Source organism: Poecilia mexicana, unplaced genomic scaffold (assembly GCF_051168715.1).
Source record: "Poecilia mexicana isolate PSO_F unplaced genomic scaffold, ASM5116871v1 scaffold_8, whole genome shotgun sequence".
NCBI classification, from domain to species: Eukaryota; Metazoa; Chordata; class Actinopteri; order Cyprinodontiformes; family Poeciliidae; genus Poecilia; species Poecilia mexicana.
The window spans coordinates 20822321-20840658 of record NW_028263377.1 but is presented as its reverse complement, the minus strand read 5'-3'; the positions used below and the strand labels follow the sequence as shown (position 1 = coordinate 20840658).

Sequence of the window (18338 nt, the reverse complement as noted above, 5' to 3'; positions counted from 1 at the left end):
TGCCTTATATGGGAGTGGTTCCCAAGGCAACCGGGACTCCACCTGTCGTTCACCCACCCAACTCTCTCTCTCAATCCCTTTCATTCTCTCTCTCCTCTTCCCTCGTGTGCTTTTCTGTCACGTTATTACGCCTGAATTTTCCCAAATTTACATACAGCAGCAGCGCTTACATGCCCTTTGCATGTTTGCTGCAGGGACGGAAACTGTGAAACTGGTTCTTACATAAGCTACACTTCAAAGGGGCAAAAATCATTTAAATGCTTAAATATGTCTTCCTTCACCTCACGGGATCCAGTTTTGTCCCCCAAGGTAACACTTTGCAGGATCTGCCAAGCAGAAACTAGCCAATACTCGACAGATACAACATAAAAATCCTTGCAATGTATCATAAAAACTAAGGGTGCATTCACATTGGCCCTGTTAAGTCTGCTTTAACCAAAATCTAGTTTGTTTGCCTAGGAAGTCCAGTTCATTTGGGGAGATGTGAATGACATCACAGAGGTCTAGCTTCGGTTGAAGTGAACTCTGGTGTGGTTTGGTTTGCATATGTGAATGAAAAGCTGACCAGAGGTCGCTCCAAAAAAATGAAGAAGGGTATGGTGCAGGGCAATCTGTTTAAATACAACCAAAACAAACTCGCTAATCTAGTGCTAGCAGGAGAAATGTTTTGTGCTCCTTTGCCAAAGTCAAACAAGAAGTCCTAGTTCAAATCTGACAGTACTCCATTTTTGTTTACATTTCATGAAGAAGGAAATTGTGGTCATGTCTCCTTTAGAAGTAATCATATTTCCTTTAGTGGTTCTAAAGGAACCACTAAAGGTTCCTTTAGTGGTCCAGCGGCACCACAGGTGATGGGGTAAATATGTTGACACAGTGCGGTGTGAAAGCGAACCACTCAAGCTAAAAATGTTACAAATGGTGCAATTTCTGTCCCCAGTTGAATCAAGTTTACCAAACTATCAAGTGTGAAAACAATCTAAGTGTCTTTAATGCACAGAAAAATAAATACAACATTTCAACAGTATAAAAATCGCCAATAATAATTGTAGAGCTGAAGCATCTACACGGGTCAACAAAAAATTTACCTTTTATGTAAATTCATTAAATAGAATAACAACAACGATGATATAACAAAAGCACTTTCTTCACAGCCATAATCTTTTTTGTACTGATCATACTTAAACAACTTTCTGCAACTTTAAGTCGATCTGTGGTGAGTTCAACTGACTGGACTTGATTTGGAATGGAAAACACCAAACAATAAAGCTGAAGAAACTGTCTTTAGGCCCCTGAGACTTGATTGTTTCAAAATACAAATCTGGTGAAGGACATAAAACATTTTGGGAGGATGGAATTTGATAACCATTATTTGAAAATATAAAAAAACTCATAGGCAGATACTCTGCAGATAGGAATATCTCCAGAAGGTTATTGCATGCACTTTGCTTATGCTCTCCACTAACCAGTACTTAACATTAAAGCGGTCATATGGAGATGGAAACTTGCTTGAAGTTGGCAGAATCACAACTTAAAGATTACTGGACCCAGAGACACAAAACTCTCTGATGCGATGAAACCAAAATAAAGCTTTTTGGTCTGAACATCACAACTGGAGAGAAGAAGGAGGTACTACTGATCACAAGATGTCTCTCTGTGTCTTATTTATGAAATATCTGTGAGTATTACAAATTTCCTTTGAAGTGATAATAATCCGGTTCCAATCCCGACACGAGTTTTCTCATCTTGTGCCTCAACAGAGAACATAGTAAATTTGCTTTGACAAAATCCCTTTAAACGTTGTTACGGTTAACTTATTCTATCGAGTTTGTAGTGAATCTAAATAAGCCATAAAATGTAGTCACTGTAATAGAATCATCTGTCTTTTCCTACTTGCAACATCTTAGTAAGACTTCACTCGTCACTGCTGTGGAGCGAGGAGTTGCCTGCTCCGTATCTGCCGAATAATAGCCCTGTGTTGGACTTCAGAGTGAAAATTCTTGCAAAAAACAGTCAGGGTAAATAAAATTGCTGTTCTTGGTCATGTTCAAAATGTCCCTTTAGGGCTACACTTTAAATATCCAAAAATATTTTTTTCAGTGTCACGGTTACATTCCGTACAGCTTGTGAACAAAATGTGGCAAAGAGAGCCAGAAAGATGCAGCACCAAACACAGTCTCTATTTCAGCAGTAAGAATCATTGCAAACATGGTTAGAAAAAGGTCATGAACAGGAAAAGGGCTGCAGTTCCTAAACACTGACTAGGGTGTGGCTGGCAAAGTCAAATTTAGAACAACAATAACATGGTATGTTTGTTAAAGGTGACCTAGGCGTCCTTGATTTGGTTAGGATAGGTCTATGAGCTATACAAAGCATGTTCATTAAATTTTTTGCACAAAATCATTTTAGATAATGAGATTTAGTCTGCTCAGTTCTGCCAATGTTTACACTTGACTGTGAAAATGGCTGAAGGCAAATTCACAATTACACAACCGTCTATATTTGAAAAGCAGAAGTAGAGCCTCCGGCACAACCAATAAGAATGCAGCAAGTGGTTTCTGAATAGTAAATCAACAACAAAACACTTATCTTTTCCACCAGCCATTGTAGTGTGCACACAGCAGTAAAACCAGCTAACCAAATGTCCTGGAGCTCAGCTTGGGTTGCTACAGGCTGGGCTTTGCTGGGGTTGCTTTGCTTTGCTGGAGTTGCTAGGTGAGAGGCAGTGCTTGCTGATTTGTGACATTACATTCGGAAGGCTTTTGAAACTTGTAATTTCAAAAACCTGGTTTTTAAGTTATTGTCAAAAACCAGCTGGGGTTTTTAAAGTACTTGGGCTGTTTTTAGAAGCAGTAGAAACCCAAGTGAAAGTATACAAATATGCCAAATGTGAATTTTGCATAAGATATTCCCTTTAAGTTAGGGACTTTGATACCATCACTTTAATACTCCCTAGATTACAACCATGATCTGACACTTGAATCTGGACACGTCAACTAAAAACAGCTGCTTTAATTATCCAGTACAAGTCTATTTTGTGTCCTTTAGAATGGACTATTGTTAGACTAACAGTGATATAATTCACAAGCAGCTAAAAAGCTGACAATTAGTGTATCAGGAAATAAATGGAACTGCAGACACTTTTGCAACTGCCTTAAGTCACAAGTTAACACAATTATAAAAAAAAAAACATATCTCAGGGCATCAGTAAAAATACGTAACAAATATTATTACCTGTTCTCTAGCAGACCGATCCGAGGAGCCCCTCATGCTGGCATGGGATGGTGAGGGTGATGGTGGGTTGTGGTGGGGGCTGTGGTGCGGATGCTGCAGCTGCTGCTGCTGCTGCTGTTGCTGCTGCTGTTGGTATTTGCTCTTCAGGTGATCCATGAAGGCGTCCCTCTTCCGTTCCATGTCAGCCTTATGCAAGTTGGTCAGGGCCTCCAGACTCTGTGCGGCGCTGACAGTGTGGCGGTGCTCAGATGTGTGCACCAAGCCGACATTGGAGAAACGCCGGCCGCTGTTCCCCAGCGTCCTGTACTCTCGTGGATACTCCAGGTCATCTGTGGAGATCATGTGACTGCCACCACGCTCGGGATCTAAAGGATGAGGATGGAGGAGGAGGAGGAGAAAGAGAAGGAGGGATGAGGAAAAGGAAAAAAAGAGGTAAGAGGAAGGAGGGCGGAACGCATACGGATGAGAGGCAAATTGCCACCCAAATCCGCATCCAGGAACATTTCAGGGTGGAGACATACAGACAGGCAGCAGACACACACAGGTGGAAACAAGTGAAGCAGAGGGGAGCAGAGAGGAAAAACGGCACAAAGGGGACAGGAGAGAGAAAGAGAGAGAAATGGGGTGGGATGTTAGACTATTTGCCACCAGGACAGAGCAGTTTCTTGCAGAATTATTGATTTCAAGTTCTAAGGGGGAAGAAAAATGAGAAAAGTAAAGTGCTTCTGCAATAGATCAAAAGCAGGGGCTCTAAGCTGAATTTGTTTTGTCGGTTATTCCATTCTGATATGCCTGTTTGTCTTTAAGTGGCTCTCATGTTTTTATTTAGAAAACAGCCAAAAAGAAATGTCTTGGCATTAAGTGATTGAAAGTCAGGTGGGAACATGTAGGAACAGGTACATCATTTCTATCATTACTCTGTCTTACTTTTCTCAGCAACTTCTCCCCATCATTCCCTCAGACACCCGTCACCCGCTGACACTTTCTTTACATGTTCTCACTATCTCTCTGTTCCTTCTGTCCATTTTAAGGACTCCCATCACTCTGACAGCACGTGGCCTTTTTATCAGTGCTCAATCTGACAGGCAATGCAGCCCAAGGTGGAAATCAGACAGGAAGAGAACAAAGACAGGCGGAAGAAGATGGTTACACATAAAATATGTGACTGGAATAGCAATGAACTTAGGAGGGGACAAAAAAGCAGGGAGCCATTCGCCCGGTGAGTTACCTTGCTTAGGATAACAGGCCCCAGCGTTGGCTAAAAGAGAAACATGTGAAGGGTTAATTTGTGTGTTTGTGCACAGATGTGCAAGCAAACACATCAGGTCTAGTTCATATGGCGATGGAAAAAGCTATCAAGGCATGATAGCACTTTCTCTGGGTTACCAGAAGGTAATGCATTATATATGCATCATAATGGATTCAAACAAGTTAACATACGGATGGTGGGATATGAATGCTGTTTGTCTTCCAATAACCTGCTGGAATGAATGATGATGATTATGCATTTTCACAGCAAAATTAAATTGCAAATTACAGTCAGTGATTAGGTGGGGAAAAAAATCAATTTTGCAATTCTGGTTAAATTAAAAGTGTAAAATAAGGCTAAAGAAAGCTGACCTCCTACACATGAAATGCTCATCAGCAGCAATAGGAATAGCTGAACGAGTGAGCAGCAGAGGAAGATTTCTCCAGGCAAAAGTTGCAATTAGACCGGTAATGTACAGAGGAGAAAGACAGACGTTTTCCACATAAAGGATAAACCGACACATAGAGTAAGTCTGTTAGTCGGAGCAGGTCTGTGATAACTCCAGAAAAGTAGAACTCAAACAGCGTACCGATTCTCAACTCACTTCTCACTTTAGTCACGCTCAAAGAGTTCTCGCACTTAAGCGTGATCCTCACTTTTAACACTCTGCCCTTACATCCTTCACATTATGAAGCGCTGATAAACTGAGTAAAGGGCGAGACAGAAAGGAATGACCTCCTGGCTAACAACATTAGGATTGAGTTCTGCCTTGCTCTCCAAGGCTGCCGGTCATATTCATCTAAACTCCTGCTTAGAGCTCCCTCCTATCTGGTTTACACTTCATTAGACTGGAGCTTATTGTGCATCAGCTAACAAGGACCTTACTCAAGGGTCTGATTACAATAGTGAGGAAAGCCGTGGCTGTGTGTTATGGCTTGTTAATGTGCCGGAGTGTCCGCAGCATGACAGTAAAAAGCTGACAAAGCAAAATGATGCACATACTATCAGCTGATTGGCTCCTTCTCTCAGATTCTGCCTTGGTTAGGCAGCCATTCATCACCGGGTAAAACCAGTTTGAACATCGCTGGAAAGTGGAGTTGGAAAATTTTAAAAAACTAACTGAAATGTGAAAACAATGGTGGCTGTTATTATCTGGTTGTTTACATGTGAAGTTTCTACACCTACACTACCAGTTACCGCCTTACTGCGGAGACGGAAACGACATTAGAACTTTCAGATTGATAAAATTGAGGGTTTCTGCATAAGGTGCACTGTTTGAGAGGAGTTCTGCTTAAATATTCAACAGTACAGACAGAAGAAATAATTTGCAAAAGAATTCAAAATTTGTTTTTCAAAAACAGATTGCTGTAAGTTAATCACTGCTGAAGAAAAGAAGCCTGTTGTTTTTTGGGGGGGGTTTTGCGATTGATTGATTATATGAGATGATTTTATATGATTTTAAGGCATGTGAACAGTTGCTCTTGTTTTTTCTTCCTCCTCTTCAACATCCTCACTTCCTTAATCCAAACATGTTACCAGGGCTTTTCTTTGAAAGCATAGAAGATACAATTTGAATTTGAACTGCAGCCTGAAACACTCATGCATATTTTGGGGTATGTGTCGTTCTCCCAAGTTGGGACACTGATCTCTATGCTTAAGGGGCCAACCCATGGGCATATAAGTGTACCTATTGGCATGAAGAATGTCGACTGTTTTAGTTGCTTGGTGAGATTTTTCTTGCTGAGGCCACAGTATTTAGCAGTCTGTCGTTCCCCTACTTTCTATCACTGTTGTGAGAATTTGTCTCCATTAAAGGAGACAAAGAAAGTACTGGAGAAGACACAAATAATACGATTTTGATTTGTTTGAACATTGATTGCAAATGTTCAATCAAGAAATAATAATATACGTTTGACTCTTTCTTCACCCTCTGTTGAGCACCGTCTGCTTGTAATGTTGCATACTTTTCAAGCGTACCAAAATATTTTACAATAGCCAAATTATTTCTCATATAAATTTTCACGTATATTCTTACTGAACTGGTGTGTGTGTATCATAAGAAAGATAAGGTTTGAAAATGGAAAAAAAACTAAACATATAAGACCTTGTTTGAAGGACCAGAGTGATGAGCTTTTAAAGTTTGAAGTTGTCAGGTCTGCCAATGTTTTAAATGCAATAATGGAGAAATCCCGCTAGTCAGCCCATTATGTGTTTTGTTGTTCCATTTCACTCTTCAGGAGTTTATCTAAGCCTGTGTGCCTCTGGATGAATAACAACAATAGCAGCGCTGAGGTGTTTCACATTCAGAATGTCTGTTTTCTACAAAACAAAAGCCTGAAAGAACTGTAATCACGTTCGTGTTTTTGCACAGCAATTATTACTGTGCAAAAAAAAGAAGCTCTTGTGCCAAAATATAGGTTGGGATAACAACTTTGTAAACACTCAGGACAATCAACTCTGTTGTGCTAAAAAAGGAATATTTCTTTATAAAATGTGTTTTGATTTCTACCCTAAAAACTTTTCAAACTGCACTCTATAGAGCCGGGCTGCAACACTGTATGAAAAGGCCCTATCTTAAAAGCAGCAGAAGTAGAAGAAGTTGTGTGGGTAGGGATATAAGAAAAGAAAATGGGAACAGGTTATTCTTTTTGTATTCTCAACATTCACAATGAATACATTTCTACATAAGTTGGAAGACAACAACGGTGACAGGCAAAACAATGAGGGCCCACGCAACGGCAGCGTAATTTAAAACACAAATGTGAAAAATGTTGGTGAAAAAAATAAACGCCTTAATGCAATACAGAAACGTCTGCATTTGACTCTGGATCTAACGCTGGATTAATGTGGACGCTCAGAGACGAAGAACATGTTGCAGCGCTTTTTTGATCCACTGAATAATTAAGTGCCTGAATGAAAAGAGAGCCTGCTATCTGAATTGATAAGACCAGTGACCTCGGCCAGCGAGATCCCAGCTCCACTTAAAGATCAAGGAATGATCGAGGGTCTGATCAAAAGCTTTTACCTGGTTAAAAGAGAGCAAGCGGGTGGGCATGGAAAGATAATAGAAGACAAATGGGCTGAGGGAAATTATGATCTTAAAATTATGGATTCTGCAAGATAAGAAAAAATAACTTGGCATCTCAACTGTAATTGCTGCTTCTGGCTTATGGAAAACAAACTGTATGAAACCTTCTCTCAGCAGTCAATAGGTTTAAATGTTTGATCTTTTTCATAGAACTTGTAGACTTTTCTTCACAAAGCCACCCTTTTCACGGTTTAAGTCACCAGTTTGCACCGCCTTCGGTTGGTTATTTATGCATACAGCTTGTGACACGAACCAATCGCCAACACACCCACAGAAATTATCAAAACACACATTTGAATATTCAGTCTTTCTAAATCCAAACCTTAAACCAACTAACTCAGAAAGACAGCATTTTTTTTTCCTACCTTCTTGTCAGGCTAAAGTCCAAGGGGAACAGGACTTTAAAGTCAGGATTCAAGGATTCTCCCTCATTATATGCAGACTTACACAGTATGGAGAATCAGAGAAAGTGGTTTGAGTGCTTTGATGGATTTGGAAGCAGCAGGAACCGCAGCTTTATATTTTGAGGGTGTAGTACGAGTGGGTCAGAATGAGCAGGGGAATGTACAAGAGTCTTCATGTCTCAGAGCATGATAAGAGAGCCGCAGGCTGCAGCTCTGGATACAGTAGTTAAATCTAATTTCACAGGTATTTTAAACATTCAAATCCCTCCTGAGGCTAATGACTAAACATTGTTTTAAAGGGGCCACATATCCCTTACATCTATTAGCGACACAGGTGTCTGAAGAAATTACAGCTTCCTCTGGCAACCTAATTAGTCTACAGCTTATGTAGCCATTGATGCCTATTTAACGCTTCTGTTTGGTTTTATTACTAACACAATGTTCAAAGTTCTTAGAAGGAATTTATGTGACAAGCCTACAAAAGTATCCCATTATTGAGAAGTGAAAGGAAAAGGATACATTACTTCCAAATGCTTTTCTTCAGTTTCAAAGTTGACTGAGCTAACCTGTGCATATTTTAATCTCAGTATAAATACTGAGATTATATTAATCTCAATATAAATGCTGTGAAGCCCTCAGTGGCACATTAGCTAGCAACAGTAAAACAGAATCATGAGGACCAAGAGACACACCAAACAGCTCAGAGATAACATTACAAATAATCTTAAAGCTGGCTTAAGCTATAAAAAATTGTATGTTGAATCTCAAAATTGATCTTATATACATGGCAGATTTTGTTGTAAAATAATTTTCTTTCAACCAAGGAGTGTGTGATGGAAATAGAGGTATTGGAATTGGAATGAAATCATAAGAAAGCATTTTAGAAGGGGCAGTAAAAGATATTTATGTTTTTATTTACATTTCAATAAAAAGTGATATGTCAGAACTTGTTTATACCCTTCTCAATAGTCCACAGAAAAATTGTTCTGGGCATTGCAGCAATCAAACCTCTTTAATAATTTATCTTTGGTGATGAGCTCCAACTGTTTGAGATTGGAAAACCTTCTTGCTTTCACCCTAATCTTTAGCTCTCCCCATATATTCTGGATCAGATTCAAGTCTGGACCCTTGATGGGGAGCTCCAAAATATTACTTTTACGTACAGTCATTAGAAACATGTTGGTAAGTATTTAGTATTATTCTACACCTGAATATTCCAGATATTTAAATAATTTTCTGCTTGAATGTACCACAATTTGAACATCGCGCAGTACACCAATTAATCCATCATCCAAAAATGAAAGAGTACAGCACAAATGCAAACCTACTAAGACATGGCTTTCCTAAATAAAACAGCAAGGTAAGGAGATCATTAATCAGACAAGCAGCAATGTGTGGTGGAAAACTAACACTGCACAACATCCTGTACACAACAACCCTAATATGACAAACATGGTGTTAGCCGACTCGTTGTGGGGATGTTTTTCTTTAGCATGGACAGGGAATCTGGGTGAATTTGATGGAGTAATAATAGAAATAAATCTTAGGCAACCCTAGACAAGACATGTTATATTCTGCAGTAGGGCTACAGTGGATTGGCTTTAACCCAGGAATATCTATGTTGTAGTGGAAAAAAAATGCAAATTTTTATTTAACCTGGACAAATTTAATTCAACAAATTAAATGTAAGCAACAGATTTTTTTGATTGCTTTTGAATAAAAAAAACATTTAGAATAACAACACTGTTGAAGTATTTAATGTATATCAATACACAGTAAGACAAACAATATGAATGCTTATGTGACACAATAAGACCAAGAAGACAACTGCTGTTCTAATTTTAAGCAACATTAAACTGAAAAAAAATGCTTCACTATTGTTTTTGTTTATTAACAAAACAAAGCAGAGAACAGTATCAAAATTATCTATTATGTAAAGAAACATTTATAAAAGGTCCACTAAAGAGTGCATAAGAGCACAAAAAGCATCAATAGTCTTTTCAAATTCAAATTCAAAAATACTTTATTAATCCCAAAGGGAAATAAAATTTTGTTGTCAGTTGTCTCTTTGTTGTTTTGTGTTTTGTGCTAAATTAAGGCCAAAACCAATTAAAAGAAATTTGTTGAATTTATTTCAATTGGTGCAAATCATCACTGTTGTTTCTCCATGAGTGACTTAACGATGTTTTATATTTTGTAAAGCTTGTGGTATGGCCATTAAGTCTGTTGTTTTGCAGACAGCTACAGAGTAAAAGCGACTCCTCCTCTCTGACACAGAAACTGATTTGCTGCAAGGCATAAACCAGCTCCTTGTGGACTCCTGGCTGAGAGAGCATGCAGGACACAGAGACTGAATCAGGAATACTGAATCAGAAAATAATGGCGGTGGAAGTAAAGTCAGCAATGTGCAACTCAGGTTCTTCTGTTAATGCTATAAGGAAAAAGAAATTAGCTAAACTGGAAGTGGTTGGCACTCGTAGAGCCATGCTCTATAGGGGACAGTTAAAACAAATTACTAGAAGAACACAAGAAAGGCTGAACAAAGCACTTTAGCAACAGAAGAGGCCGGAGTAGCTGCTACTTTGAATCATGTAATCCACAAAAAGACAGATCTACAATATAAAAAAAACTGAACTTAAGCATGCATTGAATGTCAGCCATTAACTAAGATTTAACCAAGAATGTTTGTCAACCATCAGCTACTTTACTTTTGAGATAAACAGATGGTATGACCCCTGCAAGGAGCACTATGTAACTCTGTATAGTGTTCCTGCTCCACAACTAAATTTCAGTGACCCTCTGAAATGACCCAAGGAAAGATGTTGCTTACTACAGGATTTTTCTAAATCTCTCCATAGGGTGCCAGTTTGTTAGGTCTGTTTGGTTTACTTATAATTTCATGTGACATTGCTACCCTTCACTGTCAATTTTTCCTGCTAGATTTGTTTGATTTACACTTAAAGTAGAAAGTTTATGGCTTAAATTCAATTAAAAATTAAACATAAATTAGTATGCAAACTACCTTCCACCCTAGATCATCTCAAAAAGCTGAGAAGCACTCACCTCTCCTGCTACAACAGGAGAAGCTAGTTAAGAGGGGAAAAGTAAAGCCTGGCAGACAGAGTGAGCCATCACGGGAAGGTCAGCAAGCATGTGTGAGCTGTTGGATGTAATTACAAACCAAGGCAATCAAAAGGCTTCGGGCATCTTAACATAAAACTAACACAGACAGCTGCATAGAAGGTGATGCCAGTACTTTCCCTTGATCTTTAAAACACAATAAAGATGCCAGATCCAACTTTTTACCTCCTGCTCTCCTCTATTTACAATGTTTTCCTACCAGCAAGACCTGCCTGCTTATGATTTTTCTTTGTCCAGTCAACACTTGTGAAGAATGTAGACAGGTAGCAGTAAATATGGCTCTTACCACAAACCTGTTAATAAATAAAATCCACCACAGAAAGTTACAGTTAGCTAGAGGTTCAACTGAAACACCTCTGGGGTGATCTGTAGCACAAATCTACCGATGTGCGTTTATTCAGCTGAAGGAGACATGAGAGAGACGGGAAGAAGGGAAACAAAATGAAGAAGATAGACACACCTATTTGTTTCAGTTTCAATTGTGATAAAAGCTGGGCAGTAGCAGGTGAGAACACTTTCCAATTACAACCTGTTGTTAAATCAGGGCAGAAGACACATGGGAGCACCTATCGGTGTGAAGAAGACATGTCACTCATCTCATTATAACAGTACAGATACGATTCTCTCACAGGGAAAACCCTACAGCCTCCGAGCTACCTTCAGTAACCAGCTGCAGAAGAACCCTTATGTTCAGAGTGAAATACAGCATAACTGGGGAAACAAAATAACAGGCTGCAGATCGCAATGCCTCTGATAGTTTTACACTCAATTATTTCAATTCAACAAGTGACGCTTTAAACCAAAACTAAAATTGTCGACTTGTCACATCACTCCAGAGTATTCCTATCAAACAGTAACCCAGACAGATATTTAGACAAAAAGGAAAAAAAAAAAAAGCTGCACAATTCATTGCACTGCTGAGCCGGCGATGAAAGAAGCATCAAAACGGAACATAAAAGGAAGACTTTACAGTCGGGGAAATGTCATCACCTGTTGCACCATCCACCTGGTGTTGCTTGTTTAGAAAACAACAGGGGAGTAAACTACAGTATTAGCATTTGTTAAAATACTAAATAAAGGTTTAATTTCTATTCATTCTAAACCAAGAAGCTTGTTTTCTGTAGAAATGTTCCAGTAAGGACTGAATTCAAACTGAAAACAGATAATACCACGAAATCACTGCAGTAAATAAGCAAACATATCTGTATTTTTCCATACAGTATTATGGTTATTGCAATGAAAACAAAACCTGTTCAAACACACACACACACACACACACACACACACACACACACACACACACACACACACGCACACACACACACACACGCGCGCACGCACGCTCAATAAAAAACATAGGACATCTTCACAGTAGTTTAGTGAGATTCCCTGGACAGGAATGCTGCTTTTGACCCTGTCTCCAGAGACCGATTTCCTTCTACTAAACTTTCTATTAATATGTTTAGATATCACACTATGTGAACATAGCAAGGACAGTTTGTAGCCTATCCTTGTTATTATCTGCAGAAGGGTTGCCACGTATGCCCTGTTACCACATAAGCCTGTAGCTTTTGCCTTTCAGAAAAACGGAAAAATGTTGAACTATGTCAAATAAATAAATAAATAAATAAATAAATAAATAAATAAATAAATAAATAAATAACTGTATTAGGTTATAATGAAAGATACCCACAATCACAATTGTTTTTAGCTTCATGCATAGCCCAAAGATAGAAGACTGAAAAACTGTAGAGATAATGGGATAATTTCAATAAACTGAAAATTGTTGTGGTGGTTGTACTTCTTTGGAATCTTTCTCTTGTACTGTATATTGAATACTAATGTAAAATGTTTGTTTTGCTAGATTAGAGTGTTTTCCCATTTTTCTCCCCAGATCACAAAGTCTGTAAGACACTGTAGGAGATTATTGTACATTTAACCATTAATTTCTTAAAAGAAAAAAATAAAAGGCTATGGCTAATGGACTCTTAAACACCATCTGGAATTCCAGGGAGAAAAAGAAGAAAATCATTTCACTGAATGTTTAGAGGTAAGCAATTTCGTAAGTTGATTGATTTTAAATAGGTTACACATTGGAGAAGCAAGGTAATCTCTTTTTTGTTTGTTTTTGAACATAAGAAGACATTTCAGAACCAAAGTAATGCTCTTAACAAGATTATCATTATTAAAATATCTTTTTGGAGGGCTGTAAACCTGATTTGTGCTGCTGCTATGTGATGTGAGCCCGAGGTTTAATGATGACAGGCAAATTTGCACTAAATCTTGTCAGACTCGCTGCTAATAGAGCTGCTTGCCTGTTAAGGTTACCTGTTTAATAGGGCAGGATTACTAAGCTGGCTCAGGCGTTGAAATTAATTGCTGCCTCTCTCAAAGCAGACCTGCTTTGAGCATCTTCTTGCTGCCAGTCTCACTACCAAACATAGTCAACAGAATAACCTAACCAGTAATCTCAGATACCCACACATTTATTGTCAGATTAGTGAGGCTTTTGCCAATGGTTTTCAATCAAATTGGTGAATTACATTGCATGCTGAGATTCATCAAATGCTTGCATGAGCTGATTACATGAGAACAGATGCAAGCAGCAGTTATGGAGAAGTGCCCAAACACGCGGGTAATGTTAGAAATGGGACACATTCAGCAGCACGAGTGAAACAGAAGCGAATGTTCAAGCAGTGACAGTGATACTAGCAATTAGCTGGATTTCGCTCCATGGCAGTATGATTTGAAAATGCCACTGTGTAGGATTTGATATTAAACTCAAATGCTTGGCTTTATGTCTGCCATTTAAAAACCAGTTAATGGACTGTAGATTCTGACGACTTGTCATTCAGCTTTATTTTAAGTTGCTCTTAGTGCTGGGTTCAGCTGGTGGCAGGAGCACCAGCATGTGTGACAGGACGGAGCTTCAAAAGACACTAAACGTTGTATTTTACAGAAACGATCGATTAGAAATCTCCTTGACATTTTTCGCTTCTTTGTACTCTAAGATGGACAATATTTCTTGTCCTCTACCTGGAAGACTCACCATCTGCTGTCACAAAAGTGCTAATTTTTCTGAAATTGTAAGAAGAATGGAAGCCACATTGATGGGAATTATCTTGACAAGGTAATTGGACCACTCTACCAAGATTTTCTTTAATTGGAACAGCAAGAAGCAAGAAAAAATGACCTTAAAAAACCCCAGAATCAATTAAAACAACTGGCAATTATCTCTGCAAAAACTGGCATCATTTCCTGCTGCAGATTTGTTGCCTTAGCAACAAGTCAGCTGTTAAACAAAGCCGTTTGCAGCCAATACACATGCACACAAACATATTGAAACAGCAAGTGTATAGATAAAGGATGCACAAGCGTCACATGGCGAAGGCGTAGTCGGTGACAGATGCGAAACAAGCAGGGCATCTTAGATTACAAGTTGTCCTGTCAATACGGCACCCATAGATCTGTGTTTTGATGCAGATCGTCATTTGTCAAAGTGTACACTGCATGCTGTGCTGTCGACCGGCTTTGGAAAAGACAAATTGGAAAATCAAAGGAGAGGGATGTGCATTTCCCCTCAGCTGTCATTCAGAACATTTTATATAATATTAAACTAAGCTCTTTCATCACAAAGTAAGACTTTTATCTTCTGTATTAAAAATGGCATCTGAGGACAGTGAGATCAGAAACTACATGTTGATATAAAACAAGTTGGAAGTTAAGTGAAAACTTTAATATTTGAGAAGGAAACCAGCCTTTTTTGTCGTGTGATCTGTATAGGAATAGGAAGTTAAGCGGCACACAGCAGTCCCTTGTGGGGAGTTAGTGTAATTGCTCGTCCAGCCACAGAGGACAGTGTAAAGAGCAATTCCCTTCAAAACAGCAACTCCAGCTTCAAATTAAATTTTTTTCCAGTGCACCCTGGCTGTTAATAATTTGATGCAACCTTATACTTAAAACTTCACTTTTCTTCTCTGTAGGTATCCATCTATATGTCATGACAAAAAAACTTGGAGAAAATTACTTACAGCAAATGCATCATAAATAGATTTGCTTGTTTGCTTCAGTTTACTTTAGGGCCATTATTTGGCAAACAGTTTCTAAAAAAAAAAAAAACATGTAAATTGTCTTTAGTTTGAGTGTTCTTCTTGTTATGTACTAAAAATATTCTCCAAGGTCAGTATAACTAAGTTCCCCTGACAATATCAGACTCAAATGAGTATATTCCATATGTGTGCACCATTTTCAATCTACCGTGAAGTAATGCAAGTCATATGTGAGCTCCTGTTTTCCCATTTATTCATCACTTATTCATTGATCTTTGTGTACACTAACATAAGCTGACTCTCTACTTTCTTCTGCTCTCTGTTTGCTTCTCTGTCTCTGGTCCCAATGGTGCTTTGTGTGTTTCAGGCGCCTCATTTGGGTGTGCAAAGAGAGGAAGAAGGGGTGTGGCAGGCGTGCAGATGGCGTGGGGTTCTCCTGTGATCTGTGGGGGGGCCCAGTTGGCACGAACAAAGAGGAGGAGATGACGAGTTCGATGTTAACAAGCTGTCACTCAGAGCGCAACGCAGCGCCCACAACAAAAACAACAGTGACAAACCCCTGACAACACTTGTGTGATAAACAACAACCAAGTAGGCATGCAGGGCTGCTGTATCTACTGAGTAGAGGTAATAATACCAGCATGTGAGGCCAAATAAAAAACTATGAATCTAAAGCTAAATTATTTGCACACTTAACAAAAATGTGTTAAAAAAAAAAAAAAAAAAAAAAAAAAACATTTTTAATCCAGTGGAATAATAAAGGAATGAAATTTTGGGGTGCTGTACTTGTTGCCTATAAAGTTTGAATAATCTTTTTTTAGCTACTTTAATAAAATGTTTGTGACAGTGTGCACATAGTTGCTTTAAAACATCATTATGAGAATGTGACCATTAAAAGAGAAATGTGTTTTTCATAACGTTCATCTAGCTTTGTAGCATTTGAGGTCAAAGTGATTGCTTTGAAATGTGTTTTCATCAACATAACCCTCTTCGGGTACCTCAGTTTTCTCTGATTTTTAACATACATTGTATTAAACTGTAACCCAGGGCAAAGTCTGCACAAATGTCAGCTAGTGACAGCATGCAGTTGTTAAGACTAAACATACAGCAGCCAACACTGTACATGGAGTCCATGTACAAGTGCATGACAAGCAGTCATGCACTTGTACATGGACTCCATTGGCAGGAAGTTGGCTTTCGCATAAAACTAAACGAGGCATCAGCTTCCCATGGGGTTGTGTGGAGCTGTGGAGGCGTTGGTGTGTGTTTTGGGTCATAAACACAGACAAACAATGAGTAAATTCTGCCTAATTGCTCTTATTTACTGCTTTGTTGCTTTTACACCTTTGCACTCTTTATAATGCATTAAGGAGCAACTCAGAACACAGAGATTTTGATCTCTGACTAAGGAAAAAAAAATTGAGTTTATCATTACCTGGTCGATTCAATGTTATTTTTCATTTTTTCTTAATTTTAAAGATTTTAGTGCACTATTTTACCAAAACAAATGCTTTTAACCACTATTCCTATTCAATTCACACACAGACTGAATATGTAAGCTTTTGAAGCTCAAGCAGAACGCCTTTGAAGGGGGCTTAGATACTTAGAGAGAACACACAAGCATTTAATATGAACAGAGACATCAGGAAATGTCTTTTTTGTGATTGTTCCCCCTTTCTTCACGCCACCTGTTGGGTGAATGACACTCGAATTTGACAGTTGTTAAATGTTCTGCTCCAGAGCCCCAGAGCACTTGGCAGAGCGGCCCATCACTAATCCAGCCAGCACAAGGACTGACTTACAACTAGCTGAAACACAAAGACAGAGAGAAAGAAGAGGTGGAAATCTGAAAGACAGACAGACAAAACAGCTACAGACGGAGATATAAGATGACTATATAGGTGGTCAAACTCAAAAAGTCTCAAAATATTACAGAGACATCTGGGGACGGCATAAAGAGGTTAGCGGGGATTGATACATTTTGGTGAGAAAGTGGGCCAGGATGAGGTGTGAACACAGAAAAGAAAACAGTCCTAAAAAAATGGAAGAAAAGGCATTGAGACCGTGGGTCTGCAAGAGTGTTTGGGGGAAACAAAATAAGCAGTAGAGGGTTTACAAGGTGTCCTCTGAATCCATTTGTCTCCCAGAGACTCATTAGTGTTTGTGAGAGGGCGTCCGGTTATAAATAGGCTCCGGAGCGTGTGTTTGACAGGAGGGAGTCTAGAACTTGACGGCGAGAAATTAATCTCACAAGAGAACTCCCAGAGGATGTATGAAGAGACCAAACAGACGGATATCCCAAAAATAAGCGCGCTCCTTTTTTAAACGGTCGGCGGCTCCCATCAAAAGTTTCTTTGATTCCCGCCACAGCGTTTATCTCATCTACAGAAAAATCCCAAACCAGCCCTTATAAAGCACTTTTAGGGTGTTTGCGAATGATGTGAACAAATCATTGCAGAAAGGATGTTTATTTCACTGTATCTTTTAAACAAAACAAATTAGTTGCATTTTAAAAAAGATGGACTATGGATACTTATTTAAGCAAAAAGTTCTTAGTCCATAAAAATAACCTTCATTCTAGGATACTGGATAGTTTTGAAAAGAGTGCAGCATTCTACCATTGTGTTTGTTTGCCTCCTCTGCTACTTTGTCGTTTTTCTCCCTCTTTTTTTTAGCTCTTTATGCTTTGGGAATACTTGCATTTTCAACAGGAAAACATGTCTGTCAATTCAAGTCTTGAGACTCTGGATCTCTGTGGTAATAAAAATGCAACTACAGGGCCATCTAACAAAAAACTGAATATCACCAAGCAGTTAAATTATTTTAATGATTAATTTTAAGTAAAATACACATATGAATTTATTACAAATTTCATGACATATTTCATACTTATTCTGCAATTTTTTATGATTATGGCTCACCGGGTAATGAGAACAACATAAAATTTCTTACAAATTATGAAGATCGATAGATTTTTTAGGCATTACAAATGCTACAATCATAGGGAAAACTATTCAAGTCCTGTATCAACATATTTAAAAAAAAAGTGTGAGCGGAAGAAAAAACTGTGGTATAAAAAAAAGCTGCACAAGAAATGGTTGCCATGAGAGAATAATGAAGCCAAGCCAATTCAAGCTAAAACTCTTACAGCCCTTGAGATAAGAAACTTCTGAGCC

The 18338-nt window shown here is 38.6% G+C and overlaps 1 protein-coding gene across 1 annotated transcript in view; it reads right to left on the bottom strand.

Moving 5' to 3' along the window:
- Nucleotides 1-2954: 2954 nt before the first annotated feature.
- The window catches only part of LOC148158060 (SRC kinase signaling inhibitor 1-like), a 60761-nt gene continuing 45377 nt past the window's right edge, over nucleotides 2955-18338 (bottom strand). The window contains exon 2 of the mRNA XM_088007670.1: nucleotides 2955-3596. Within this exon, the coding sequence (XP_087863796.1) occupies nucleotides 3202-3596 (395 nt within the window). The 3' untranslated portion in view covers nucleotides 2955-3201. The remainder of the gene's footprint in view (nucleotides 3597-18338) is intronic.